Source organism: Zootermopsis nevadensis, unplaced genomic scaffold, assembly GCF_977971745.1.
Source record: "Zootermopsis nevadensis isolate Lab colony 2312 unplaced genomic scaffold, Znev_1.0 Znev_ptg000003l, whole genome shotgun sequence".
Classification (NCBI taxonomy): domain Eukaryota; kingdom Metazoa; phylum Arthropoda; class Insecta; order Blattodea; family Termopsidae; genus Zootermopsis; species Zootermopsis nevadensis.
In genome coordinates, this window is record NW_028259135.1 from 2796127 (window position 1) to 2811065 (window position 14939).

At 38.9% G+C, this 14939-nt stretch overlaps 1 protein-coding gene across 7 annotated transcripts in view; it reads left to right on the forward strand.

Moving 5' to 3' along the window:
• Window positions 1-14939, forward strand: part of LOC110827957 (leucine-rich repeat transmembrane protein FLRT1) — a 38843-nt gene that overhangs the window by 10372 nt on the left and 13532 nt on the right. For 4 of the 7 annotated variants that reach the window (XM_087360962.1, XM_087360949.1, XM_087360955.1 and 1 more), the window contains one exon: window positions 3923-4138. In XM_087360962.1, coding sequence (XP_087217088.1) covers window positions 3929-4138 — 210 coding nt within the window. In that variant the 5' untranslated portion in view covers window positions 3923-3928. Of the gene's footprint in view, window positions 1-3922; window positions 4139-7798; window positions 8367-9048; window positions 10621-11261; window positions 11415-14939 lie in introns of those variants that run through there. The other 3 variants (XM_087360980.1, XM_087360970.1, XM_087360983.1) reach the window with 2 other exon arrangements.

Below are 14939 nucleotides of genomic sequence, written 5' to 3' on the forward strand. Positions count from 1 at the left end.
CCCTGATGATGGAGGCAGTATGACCTCTGAAACGTTGGTTAACATCGACCAGACTACACAGCGCAACAACCCAGAAGACAGAAATCTTCATACTCATCGCCCTGATGATGGTGGCAGTATGACCTCTGAAACGTTGGTTAACATCGACCAGACTACACAGCGCAACAACCCAGAAGACAGAAATCTTCATACTCATCGCCCTGATGATGGAGGCAGTATGACCTCTGAAACGTTGGTTAACATCGACCAGACTACACAGCGCAACAACCCAGAAGACGGAAATCTTCATACTCATCGCCCTGATGATGGAGGCAGTATGACCTCTGAAACGTTGGTTAACATCGACCAGACTACACAGCGCAACAACCCAGAAGACAGAAATCTTCATACTCATCGCCCTAATGATGGAGGCAGTATGACCTCTGAAACGTTGGTTAACATCGACCAGACTACACAGCGCAACAACCCAGAAGACGGAAATCTTCATACTCATCGCCCTGATGATGGAGGCAGTATGACCTCTGAAACGTTGGTTAACATCGACCAGACTACACAGCGCAACAAACCAGAAGACGGAAATCTTCATACTCATCGCCCTGATGATGGAGGCAGTATGACCTCTGAAACGTTGGTTAACATCGACCAGACTACACAGCGCAACAATCCAGAAGACAGAAATCTTCATACTCATCGCCCTGATGATGGAGGCAGTATGACCTCTGAAACGTTGATAAACATCGACCAGACTACACAGCGCAACAAACCAGAAGACGGAAATCTTCATACTCATCGCCCTGATGATGGAGGCAGTATGACCTCTGAAACGTTGGTTAACATCGACCAGACTACACAGCGCAACAACCCAGAAGACGGAAATCTTCATACTCATCGCCCTGATGATGGAGGCAGTATGACCTCTGAAACGTTGGTTAACATCGACCAGACTACACAGCGCAACAACCCAGAAGACAGAAATCTTCATACTCATCGCCCTGATGATGGAGGCAGTATGACCTCTGAAACGTTGGTTAACATCGACCAGACTACACAGCGCAACAACCCAGAAGACGGAAATCTTCATACTCATCGCCCTGATGATGGAGGCAGTATGACCTCTGAAACGTTGGTTAACATCGACCAGACTACACAGCGCAACAACCCAGAAGACAGAAATCTTCATGTTTTAAATTATTGAGGAGTATATGAGGGGCCAACCGATTAACAGAGAAAATTACACGATCAGAAACTTCCGCGTGTTTTGTTAACGACGATTAAATAGCAGTTCTTGCGATGGACAGTACATGTAGCACACGTGAGTTAGACGAAAAGTTCATACTAAATGTCGTCGGTGAACTTGAAAGGACGATGGTATACTTGGCGAGATCTAGGCGCAGATGAGAGGTCAGTATCAAACGAATGACAGAGAAATATGGGGCTAGGGTGTGGATTGGATTTAACTGGCACACGATAGGATCCAATGGGGGAATCTTGTGAACTTAGTAATAAACTTCAGGTTTCCGTTAAAAAAAAGTGTATTATCTTTGAGCAGCTTAGTAACTGTTAACGTTATATATGTTTTTTGTGATAACGCAAATGACCTCAGCTACATTTAATACCGTATTTACAGAAAACGTTGGTATTATATCTGTATGCTTGTCGCAATATATTCCGAGCTTTGTTGACCATTACAATACATACATTGACCAGCCGAGGTACGGGGAGGGAGGGGACGCGATAGCAAACAAGGTGTCTGACTCCCCCCTCCCTTTACCCTATCTAACTTTGCCTTTCACTGTGACGTAGCTGAGGCTCGCAGATGTTTTGCGTCCAGTTAAGACAGGCTATACCTACAGCTGCTTAGCGGGGAAAAGAGAAATGCTTTCAAAATTTTGGTTGTTCAGCCTGAACGGAAACGACCACTCGAAGATCTGTACGTAGATGGGAGGATAATATTAATGGGATAAGGTTTAGACTGAATTAATTGGGATCAGGATAGAGACCGTTGACTGATTTTTATGAACACAAAAAAAACTTTCACGTTGCATAAAACGCGGAGAAATTTGTGCCTGGCTGAGTGACCACAAGCTTCCCAAAAAAGGTCTCTGCCGTACGTAGTTCGTCGATTAGTCGTGCCAGCAATGAAGAACGAGAGATATAAAATTGAAAAGGAACTATACACACTTCGAAGAAGGGCACACCTTTCGATTCTTCTTCGTGTGTTTATCTTAATTTACTGATAATGAGTCAGTGTTACAATTAGGAGAATCGCGAGCCGCTTTCACAACGCGAAGGCCTCAAAAAGCAGGAAGTGTCGTAACAGAGTCGGCGTGGCTCGAGGTGAACTTGTCTTATCAGAGGCCGATTACACCCCCACCCCCCCCAGCCAGCCAGCAGTCTTCCCTAATGAGTGCATTCCTGGAAAAGAGGCCGTGGCTGATTTTCCGTACATGTTCGACATTTTAGAAGACGGAATTGTCAGCGAGAATGAAAAGTTAAAAGAGATATTTTGGGTTTTCACAACTGTGAAAATTTAGACTATGACCTTTGTTTGTTATGACCGCAGGATATACTTAAAAGCGCCGCTTTGGTGATGCCAGTGAATCAGATCTGAAAAACTCTCGATTCAAGTTCGTCCCTGGTTAGGATTCTCGAGTCGAACCTCACCTCAAAAGCCTTGCTGTCCAGAAAATCGAGTAAATTGAGTATGGAAAATTTACAAGGATTTAGTGCTAACATATGACGTTCATAAAGCTGTTTTACGTAAACCAGTCTTTATAAGATGGTAAAGTTGCGTCATATTGTGATATAATAAGTATATATTAAATTAAATGTTGTCCGTCTAATCACAATAAATTCTTATTAAATATTAAAATATTACAATAATTAACATTTAAAAATATTTAAATGATGGTCTAATGTAAATCGAATATTTCGATAAAGAACATCATTTAATATTTTAAATATTTTAAATGTTAATTATTGTAATATTTTAATATTTAATAAGAATTTATTGTGATTAGACGGACAAGATTTCATTTAATGTAAACCAGTCTGTTCAGATATTAATAGGTAAGGACAGACGGAATTACTGATATACAAGCTTCTTTCCGCGTAAAATAATGAAACCAGGCTGAGAAGGTACAGTGATTAAAAGCAGAAACACCGCCACTGTCGTAACCTAGGTTACAGTGTTTGCAGATGGACAGTTATTGAACGTTTTCAGATGGGAATTTTCCGAATGCAAGGCAGGCTCTACCACATTCACATGCCAGTCTTCCAGAGCAAAGGTTCTCATGAAGTCGTCTTTCAAGTGGTCCACGGATCAGCTAGGATTGCCTAGTCCCTCAGCAGTTTTCAGATGGTCAGGGAAACGAGTGTGGAAACCACAGTTTTGGAGATGCTGTGAAGATCTCTGCTCTTGGCTTTGACATCATTTCATTTTGATTCTCCCTGTGTGTCTCCTTCCATGGTCTCTTACCTGACAATATTTCTTAGTTTATTTTTAATTTTACATTGGGAACATATTTTCGACTGTAAAATATGGTCTCGTACTTTGAGAGAAGAACATAAATTTCTGATGAACAGTGTTCTTCTGGGTCTTGGCGCAGTGTAGGATACGTCGATACCGACGTTTCGGTGGTTATTTAAAGGCGCTGGGTTTAGCGTAATTTATGTGGCGTCATATAAGATAATGTGATGATGATGAATGGTAAGTTCTGGTTTGTAACGATGTTGTCTATTGAAGGTACTTCTCAGACACACTCTTCCCAGGACTGAGGAGGATCAAGATAAACCCTCAGGGCAGCTGGAAAACCAACCAATTTTTCAAGCAGATACCTCTCGTTACAAGTACATCAACCCGTTTAGAATGTAAAATTGTCAAAAAGTCGTGCCTGTATAAAGAGGTCATATTTCTTTCCAGGAGGAGATGTTTTTGCAGACAGCGTTCATTCTTCTCCCTTTCTTGGTGCTGTTCGAAATAGCCCAAACTGCATCATTCTCCGTGGACCCTAGTCATTTCAACTCGAGGGAGAGCCAGAAGAGATGCTTCTATCTGAGGGATCATGGCATGATGGCAGCCGACTGCTACAATCTCGACCTCTCTTCAATACCCCAAGACCTCAGGACTAACATTGAGGTGTGTTTCTCCTTTTAAGCCAAACTTCATTTGAGTGTTGTGGGGACCGTTTCTCACAAACAAACACTGAATACCCATCACATGCAAAACTCAACAACTTGTCTCCTAACCTCCTACTTGCTGTCTGTCTAACTCCATGGAGCACAGTCCCCCTCTAATTTCTAGTCACTACCTAGCAATCTAGTCAAGAAATACTCACCTTGTATGGAATCTGAAAGATATCCACAAGAGCCTACTCCTGATTCATACAATGAGCCACATCAATCCAATTCCCACACTGAAATCGCTCTTATCCATTTTAATATTATTCTTTCTTGTACACCAAGGTCTTCTGAACAATTCCTTCTCTTCGGGCTTTCCAACCAACATTTTTTACTGTATTTCTCATCTCCCTCATAACGTGCAGAATTTCCCATTGCATCATCCTTGAACAGACTAAGTAAGTTTAAACTGGGCTACAAATCTAACCAATTCTGTGGAATTAGAAAATAAAAATTCAGCATCACTAACATCAAAGCTGGACACATGCTGGCAAAATCTAACCTTACAAATAATTAGTTAAAAGAGTCATGTTCTTATGAATTGGAATCAGTATTTGATACATTTGGCAAGTATCACATGAAAATTCTGCTAGGAGATTTCAATGCAAAAATTGGGAGGGAGGATATCTTCAAACCCACAATAGGCAGCGAGAGTCTCCATGAACTTAGTAATGATAACGGTGTTAGAGCAGTGACCTTCGCTACGTCAAAAGATTTAATTGTAAAAAGTACAAAATTTCCACATCGTGGTATTCTTAAACACACTTGGACACTTCAGATGGGAGCACACACAATGAAATAGATCATGTGTTAGTAGATAATAGAAGGCAGACAAATGTAATTGATGTGAGGTCTTTCAGAGAAACAGACTGTAACACTGATCATTATCTGATGGTAGCGAAAGTGAGGGAGCGGCTTTCAGTAAGTTGACGAACTAAACAAAATTTCGACACAGAAAGATTTGATTTGAAACAAATAAGTGAGGGACAGGAGAAGGAACAATATCAAGTTGAAATTTCGAATAGGTTTCAAATTTTAGAGACAAATGAAGGTAATGAAAGTGTGGACATCAACAGGGAGTGGGAAAATGTCAGAAACTGCATCAAAATTTCAGCAAAAGAGAAAGTAGGATACTACAGGAGAAAGCAAAATAAACTTTGGTTTGATTAGGAATGTTCCAAATTAATAGATCGAAGGAAGCAAACAAAATTTCAATGGTTGCAGAACCCAAACAAAACAAATGCGGATAATCTACGTAACGTGAGACGTGAGGCTAGTAGAACCTTTAGGACTAAGAAAAGGGAATACCTGAAGGGCAAAATTGCTGAACTTGAGACGAATAATAATAAAAAAAAACATCAGAGACCTGTACAGAGGCATTTAGAAAGGATATCAACCCCAGACCAATTTGGTAAAGGATGATAGTGGCAATTTGCTTGCAGATGCAATAAAAATTGTGAATAGGTGGAAAAATTTCTTTAGCGAGCTCTTAAATGTTCATGAGACTGGTGATATTAGACAGATTAAAATGCATACAGCTGAACTGTTGGTGCCAGAACCTAGTTTAGATGAAGTTGAAAAGTTATAAATCTCCAGGTATTGATCAGATTCCAGTCAGAATTAATTAAAGCAGGTGGCAAAGGGTTGCAAATGAGGATCCATAAGCTTATACAGTTAATTTGGGATAAGGAAGAGATGCCACAACGATGGAAGGAATCCATAATTATTCCTATTCATAAGAAGGGGGACAAGACTGAGTGTGGTAATTACTGAGGAATTTCTCTTGCTGTGAACCTCATACAAAATTCTACCATTGGCAAGATTAATCCCATATGCGAATGAAATTATTGGGGATCATCAGTGTGGGTTCAGACGTAACAGATCAACGATTGATCAGATCTTTTGCATTCGTCAGATACTAGAGAAAAGGTGGGAGGTCAGTGGGACTGTAAAAAAGTAAAGTTTGTCCCACTATACGCCATGTAGGCGCTTGGGGGAGAGGAGGTATAGCTCCTCTCTTCCTTGACCTCGGCACTAGATGGGGTTGAGTGGTCAGCATCACGCCCCGGCCGGCTTTACCCCCGGGAAAGGACTCCGGTACCCATTGTATAGGAGGCTGGGTGGGCCCCAGAGCCGGTCTGGACGCAAAGGCTAGAGGAAAAATCCTCTGCCCCCGTCGGGGATCGAACCCCGGTCGTCCAGCCCGTAGCTAGTCACTATACTGACTGAGCTATCCCGGCTCTCAGTGGGACTGTACATCAGTTATTTATAGATTTCAAAAAAGCCTATGACTCTGTGAAGAGAAAAGTGTTATATAATATTCTTATTGAATTTGGTATAACAAAGAAGCTAGTGAGTCTAATAAAAATGTGCTTAAATGAAACCTGCAGCAAAATTCGAGTAGGTAAATATGTATCTGAGACATTTCTTATCAAGAACGGTCTAAAACAAGGAGATGCTTTGTCTCCCTTGCTCTTTAACTTTGCGCTAGAATACGCCATCAGGAAGGTCCAAGGTAGGCAGGAGGATTTGCAATTGAATGGGACCGTTCAGCTATTGGCATTTGCTGATGATGTTAATTTATTGGGGGACGATATGAATACAATAAGGAGGAACGCAGAAGTTTTACTAGAGGCTAGTAGACAAGTGGGGCTAGAAGTAAATTCAGAAAAAGCTAAGTACATGTTAGTATCTCGTCATCAGAAGACAGGCGGGCCAAATTATCTTAGGGTGGCTAATAAGAAATTTGAAAGGGTTACAAAGTTCAAATATCTGGGAACAACAATAACAAATCAAAATGACACTCGTGAGGAAGTTAGGAGGAGACTAAATTCCGGAAATGCTTGCTACTTCTCAGTCCAAGATATTTTGTTTTCCCGTTTGATTTCTAAGAACCTGAAAATTAAAGTATACAAAACAATAATCTTGCCTGTTGTTTTGTATGGGTGCGAAACATGGTCTCTCACTCAGAGGGAGGAACACAGATTGCAGGTGTTTGAGAATCGGGTGTTGAGGAGGATATTTGGGCCTAAGAGGGAAGACGATGGGGCGTGGAGAAAACTGCACAATGACGAGCTTAAAAATCTGTACTGCTCCCCCAGTATTGTGAGGGTGATTAAGTCGAGAAGATTGAGATGGGCCGGGAATGTAGTGCGCATGGATGGCACAAAAGGTGTGCACTGGGTACTGGTTGGGAAACCTGAAGGGAAGAGACCGCTGGGGAGACCTAGACGTAGATGGGAGGATAATCTCAGGCAGGATCTATGGGAGATAGGAGTTGAAAGCCACTGGATTTTTCTGGCTTAGAACAGGGTATGGTGGAGGGCTTTTGCTAATTCGGGGATGAACATTCGGGTTCGGTAAGCCATCTAGTTAGTTAGTTAGTTAGTGGGTGTGAAATGTGGCCTCTTACTCTCAAGACAAGTGACAGAAGGCAAAGTGCTCAGGAAAATTTGGACCAAAGAAAAATTATGTTGTTTTACATAATGAAAAACTTTGTGGTTTAAATGTTACATGGAATGATTGCTGGAATAGGGCAGATATGAAATACTTGGCAGAAATATATTATGATCAATAATGGCATAAATTTGTAAATTTGTATTCACCTTTATATTTTTAGATTCTGCAAGCAACTGACAACAAGATACGAGATCTGTATAAGGACTCGTTCGCTCGCTATACAGACATTAAGTATCTCTACTTGGATGATAACAAGATCTCCTATGTAGAGAATGAAACATTTGACCCTTTGCAAGACCTAGAAGTCATCCGTCTGTCACATAATGTATTGTACAGCATTCCTTCTGGAGTTCTTCGGCTACCAAAGATCCGGAAGATATTTTTGGATGGCAACCGATTGATTAATGAAGGTGGTTTTGTAGGTGCTCCTGTCAGTGAGAGTCTGGAGTCACTGACCCTAGCTAATTGTTATCTGAAAGAACTTCCTCCTCTGAAGATGCTCCCCAATCTCTCGGAGCTCAATGTATCTGGAAATGACGTGAAGAGGATATTACCTCAGCAGCTGGCACCTATGTGTAAACTTCACTGGCTAGATCTCAGTGGAAACTCACGATTGTCTGAACGTGGTGAAAGTGGATGTGACTGCTATTTGCTGGACTCTTGGATTAGAAACAAAAATATAATTTTACAGAGAGGCTACAAATTAAACTGCGAATCAGACAAATATGGTAAGACTATTCACATGATGTCCACTTTGTCTTTCTTCTGAGCTCTGTAGAGCAAGCAGACTTCTTACGTAGTGGTGGATTCATCGCTAAACTAGTGCTGAGCACCAGTTAACTTATAAACTGTCAACTCTTTGGGAGATATAATTTGCACTGTTATATATTATCATTTGTTTCATTTTTGGGTTCTGAAGGTCGAGAATTCCATCTTCAGAACCCTGTTACTGAATTTTCACTTGATATTGTCCCTTCCATCCACCCAAATCTTATTTTTTCTAGTTTTGGAGGTCAGTGTTAAAGAAACTGTAATGTTTTGTCATGACATTCTACATTAAAAGCATGTTATTGGAGAGAAGCCCCTCTTCCTACTTTCTGGCTCGATGTCAGTAATAAAATTGGCAGAGTCCTATCCTTGCTCATAAGGTACAAAGTCTGTTTTGTCAGTGTGATTAGATTTTGTCTGGTTAAGTTCTGTCAATTTTATAGATATCAAAGAAACTTCAACACCATTAACTATTTCTGTACATTATATAGAAAATTTACATTAATGTGAATTCCCATTGTCCTGTCTGTTGCAGAATTCTAAAAAAGCGTTCGGAAAATGTTTACTCCAAATCGGAGTTCACCTTTCCTTTCTTATATATTGAGGAGTTAATTTAGACCTATTTGTACTGTTTGTCCCCAGACTTTTCACACTGCGGAAACATGACTGAGGCTGAGGAGATATATGACACTTGTAAGTCCCGCGCTGCAGCCAAAGCCCAGGAAGCTAAAGTCCGCAAGACCTGGTATTTAATTGGTATCATATTGGCAGCCATCATCATCATAGTCATGCTATGTCTTTTATATCTTCACCTACGCAACAAAACAATACAACAGGAAAATAAATTTGCCATCAACAACAATACTGATGGGAAGAGTGTTTCACAAGCAGATGAAGAGATTGCAACAGATGAACTGCTGAAGGAAATCAAATGCTGACATTGTCTTGAAACTGTGTGAGGACAGAACTAGTCACCAGCCAAAGTCAGTTAATGTTATTTTACTCTTGTCTGATTAATTTATGTAATGACATGTTTCAGTTTTTAACCTAGAAGTGAAATGGATGTTAGGTTAGGTTTTTGAAAGAAGTCTCTTAAAGGGGGATAGTTGTTTTCTTCTCTGTGAAACATGGTTGTTTAAAGGACAGAATTGGATCCTGCCTCTAAAATTTGGTTCTTAAACAGGACAATTGATGCTGTATGTGTAACATGAATCAAAATGGAGAACTGGTCATTGTCTTTGAAATGTGATTGTTAAAATGACGGGATTGGATTGCATCTGTGAAACATGTTTATCACAGGAATAAATTGAGTGTTTGTAAATTGTCATCAAAATGGTGAATTGATTAATGCCTCTTCGGAACTTGGTTATTGAAAGGGTAGAATTGACTCTGTAGTTGTTAAAATGGAGAATTGGTCTCTTTGAAACATGGATGAGAGGAGAAAAAAATCAGTCTGTCTGTCAAACATGATCATAAAACGGAAGCATTGCATTTTATGAAACATGGTTGTAATACAACAGGTTTGGATTTCGTCTGTGTAACATGGTTCGTTACTAAACATTCTGTACCTGTTAACTCCTGGGTCAGTATATTTTGATTTTACAATTCTTTATTTCAATGAAAAATCCTTCTTCAGACTGTGCCCCAGTTTTTCATACCATCTAAAGACTCTTCTCATTTCAGTTAAATACACTCAGAATTTCACAAAATACAGAATGTCTTCCCTAAAACATCATTTAGACCTTTCAGCAATCTTGATCTTTGAGATCATAATGTTGCGTCATATTGTGTTGAATATATACTTGTTCAATTTTATCAGTCCAATCACAATAAAATATTATTATTAAATATTAAAATATTAAAATATTACAGTTAACATTTAAATATTTAAAATATATTAAAATGATGCTCTCTATCGAAATGTTCGATTTACATTAGAGCATCATCTTTTTCACGACATGTTTCGGTTTTCAATGAACCATCTTCAGGTGTATAATCCATTGATCTTTGTAATGGTGAAGTGTAGTGTTTTCTGTGCGGTACGGACTGAATTTTTCCAGCGATATTTAGACGAGCTTCGACATCAAATGTTTAATGAATGGGGCCTCTGTTACGAAAGATAATTCTGTCACTTTAGATTTCTCGATCCATGAACTGCAAAGAATTCGTTTTATTTTTATTAATAATTGTCTGAATAAACTGAAATTCACTCCATTCTGTGACCGTCCACTGCTTAACTTCGAAGGTGCCGCTGGTCGACACCGCACATCAGCAGCCGTCCGGGGGGTGGACGTGATGTTGGTGTTTGTAAAATGGAGAATGTTTTTAATTTTGGAGCAGATCTGAATTGAATGTTCTGTTGAAAAATATTTCAGAAAATAAGATCGTGAATTATTTATCCTAGTTCCGTTCGCTTCGATGTAGAGTGCGCCGGCCTTACTTCCAGTTCCATCTTCAATGTCATCATCTGAGAACCACAAAAGAATGTATCGCCTCTGTTGAGGGTATAAGTCACATTACCCTGTAGATGGTCGCGATGAGTTCCTCCGAAACTTTTGTAACCACCTAGATGACATCACAATCCATAAAATAACAAATTTATATTTTTGTATCATGAAAGAAGGTTGCTGGCCCTGCATGTCGTTTACATAACAGCTGCAAACTCTAATTATTATTACTTCGAGAATAAATAGAAACAACTTTCGTCCTTTTACGTGGCAAATCTCTCCTCCGGTAAACGACTAGATTCATTCGAAGCTTAAAATAGTCTTTGTTTGGCCCTAGCTATGAACACGTGTTGACTGTACGATGACCAATAGCAAGTAACCTATCGTTAGCATGTCTTAGGTAGAAACGCATGCAGATCAGTTGTGTTGGAACAGTTCGACCGTTAGGGTTGGTCCGCCAAATAATGGAATACGTTGTGTCAGCCATGTTTGAGTGATATATTTGTACGACGGATCTGTTGTTGAAACGTGGAATATTACCTTGCCAAAAGGAATGCATAGGTTAGTAAATCATTGCTTTAAAGTTGAGTGAGAATAATTTATTCGTTGCCGGACTAAATTTTTAGTCACATAAAGTTTATGTACTTTACTTCGTGCAGTATTACTCTTGGATGCTAAATTTCTGGAAAGAAAGCGAATATTTTCGTCATTTGCTTAAAATTTTGTATTTGCAGAAGGAATAATTGATATTTGGTATGTTTCTAAATCATGGAGAGCATTGTGATTGGACATTGGGTCCAGTGAGCTGAAGGTTTTCGAGGCAGTGGGTATGAAGACTCTCTTCTGGGTTGTAGCACCGTGTAGTAGTACAAGTTTACCGACGTTTCAGAGGTCCTTGTTGTCTCCATCATAGGAGTGATTACCAGAAGATAACCATCTTCAGTTACAGACCACTTTAATGTTGTTCCAGATATTATAACTTATTCGTGAAAATACTTTCTGGTTGTAAATATAAGGATACGTCGATTATAGCAACAGTTAAACCTGGTAACCGTATTGGAATGTTACATTATTTACTATAACTATTTAGTTTGGTCTCGCATTCTGTAGTGACTCCGTGATTGATAAATTATGTACAACTGATATGTGCTTTGTTATTATTTAAACACGTTTTGGATTGTGAAGAAAATTTTTAAGACTTGCTTAAAAGTTAAATGTTATTAAATATTTTCTAACATTCATATTCTGATCTTACTCAGTGAGATTTTAAATAGTTCTTTCTGGACCGTTTAGCTATTCATATGATATTACTAATATGACATACTAGAATTGATCTGTCGCAGAGACCAGAATGCTTCATTTACCCAGTGTTATATATTTTATATATATTCTGTAATGCTATTTCCTGGGTAAAACTATAATAGTTTTATTTTCTTAATTTGTTGTATGGTCGTAAAGGATGTAGCATTCTGTCGATATATTATTATTCCGTCTATTCATCATTTCACAGGTTATTTACATCTATGTACTTGAGACACACCTTGTCCCTGAGATACATAGTGCAACAGCTGTTTCTGAAATACATTTTATTTTTTTAATACGTGTTACATGCATTAAATAGATTTCGCGCGAGGCATTATTATATATTTTACATGAGCGTCTTTCGAATGATGTATGATGTTTCTAGAATGGCGGTTTTTTGAAGTTTCCAAATGTCGTTTTCGCCCGGGATGTTGGCCAAATATTTTTTGAGTGACTTGGAGACATTTCCAGTTGCTCCTATCTATTGATATAATTGCCGGAATTACTTTAGATTTTACCTTACACATATTATTGCTATTATTATTATTATTATTACTACCTACTTTATATTTTTAATAAATTTTTGCGCTGTGTTACGAATGTTATCAACGGGTCTACGAACATGACAGAAATAAAAACTTTTAAAAATCGATATTAAATGACGGAATACCGAGATAGTCCAGTAGTGTTCAAAATCACCAACATATATTTTTACTGCACTGATTAGAAGCTTAAAAATGTATTTACCCAGCTTTATCGATAGCTGTTATTTTTTTCTGTAAAGAATTGATAAACAAGATGTTTAGACTTCGTATTTCCTTGTGTGTGTGAGATGTCCAATTTGACTGTGAGTTTGATCGTTCAGTACACCGGTTTGCCTAAATCCTACCTTTCACATATTAACGTGTTCGCAAGTTTTGTCTGACGTGATCAGTTCACTGGCTGGTTGATTTTAAAAAAACATGAGTGCAATTTGTCTCAGCGGGCTCTGAGGTCCGTATTTCGGCTCTGAACCTGGTTAACTTTAATTTTATGAAGCAGAGTCCTCTCGAGACGCCAACAGTCGCTTAGAATATAAATTCTTCGCTTTTTACGATATTCTAAGGTTCATTGCTGTGTTCGCAAGACATCGCTAATGCTACCTTACTTGGGACACACAAATCCAACCCAGATTTTCATATCGTGTAACGTTTGTTTTAAATATCCTCCCATCTATGCCTAGGTCTCTCTCCTTCAAGTTTTCCAACTGAAACTTGGTATGGTTTTCCCCACGGCTACTACATGGTCCGCCCTTCCCTTCCTCCTTGATTTGATTACACATTTCTGACGAAATTCCTTGGTAATGCAGTTTTCTCCATCTCCCACCTCTTCCTGTTCGCTATTTCGGAATATTGTCGTCAGGACCGTGTTTTGAAACACCTTCAAACAATGTTTTCCCTCGAAATTGAGACACTAAGTTTTTCGCACCAAATATGAAACGAGTTAAAATTATAATTTTCAGAATGTTGCAAACTGTGTTTATTAATTAAAATTTTGGAATGTGGTGGCCACAGAAAAATGTGTGGTATTGTCAAGTTTAAAAGATTATAAAATAAAAATTTCTGAGCCATTAAAACAATTGTTTAATCCTGATATACACAAATGAGATTCATATCTTGGCTTATTAATTTTCTTTCTGTGAGCATAATTAGAATTTCTAAACGCTGGAAAACTACGGAAGACTGTCATCCAGTTAGTGACAGAAAACTATACCAAGTTGGTTGCTGAAATCAGGTTATGATCATGTATAGATAAGGTACGCAAGACAATCCTTGGGCCATCTCAGGTAATGTTCTACAATACAGGTCATTTGCCTTGTATTGGGATTTTGGAGCCATTCAGGAAAGATACATACAGAAGAGAGTTTGATAAAAGTCACACAAAAGGTTACCGTGTTATCAGCAAACAAAAGAAAGTTGTCTTCAGACCAAGCAGTGGTCATTACGTGCGGCAGTCAACAGATAGGACACTGGGACTTCCCACATAAACAGAATTTCTATTCATTAGCTGTTTCAGGGATACTCTTGTCAAAATAATAAAAACAGAACAAAGCATCGATTTCTAGCACGTCCCTGTTTTAAAGTCCACAGAATTTCCAAATACTTTATCTGCGTCTTAACGTTTCTATGAGCTATGTATTTATGTTTATGTTTATTCTTCCGACATTCATTCATCCCTTATTTCGGACATATAAATGTACTGTTAATTAAACTAATTTTAATCATTGGAGACATTAAATAAGATGTTTGTACTTTTTATGGCTACTCGAAGCAATGAAGTCTTGTTGGGCGATCGGTCGTGTTAGTTACGGTATCAGGTTTATTCCATACGCACGCCGTTAATCGGCCAAGACTCCTTTGCATATATTAACTAAATCCATTAAGTAGGATTTGAGATTTTCATGGCGGCCAGTCTTAAGATGACTGTCTTGTGGGTTGTCGCCCTGATGATGGTGGCAGCAAGGACCTCTGAAACGTCGGTCAACTTCTACCAGGCTACACGGCGTGACAGGCTGATAGTCGCTCGTCTGGTCTAAGAACCTCGAAGGATCTTTACCGGCTCACAATAGCACTCCTGTGGACCATATCTCTCGAGACAATTGAATCCATTTCACATCCTCATACCCCATTTATTTTTAGATCTATTTGACTGTTATCCCCATCAGTGTGTCTATTTATTTCGTCTTTTCATATCCACGTGCATATCCCATTTCGTCTCACTCTGAATAAGGAACTTCTAATATGT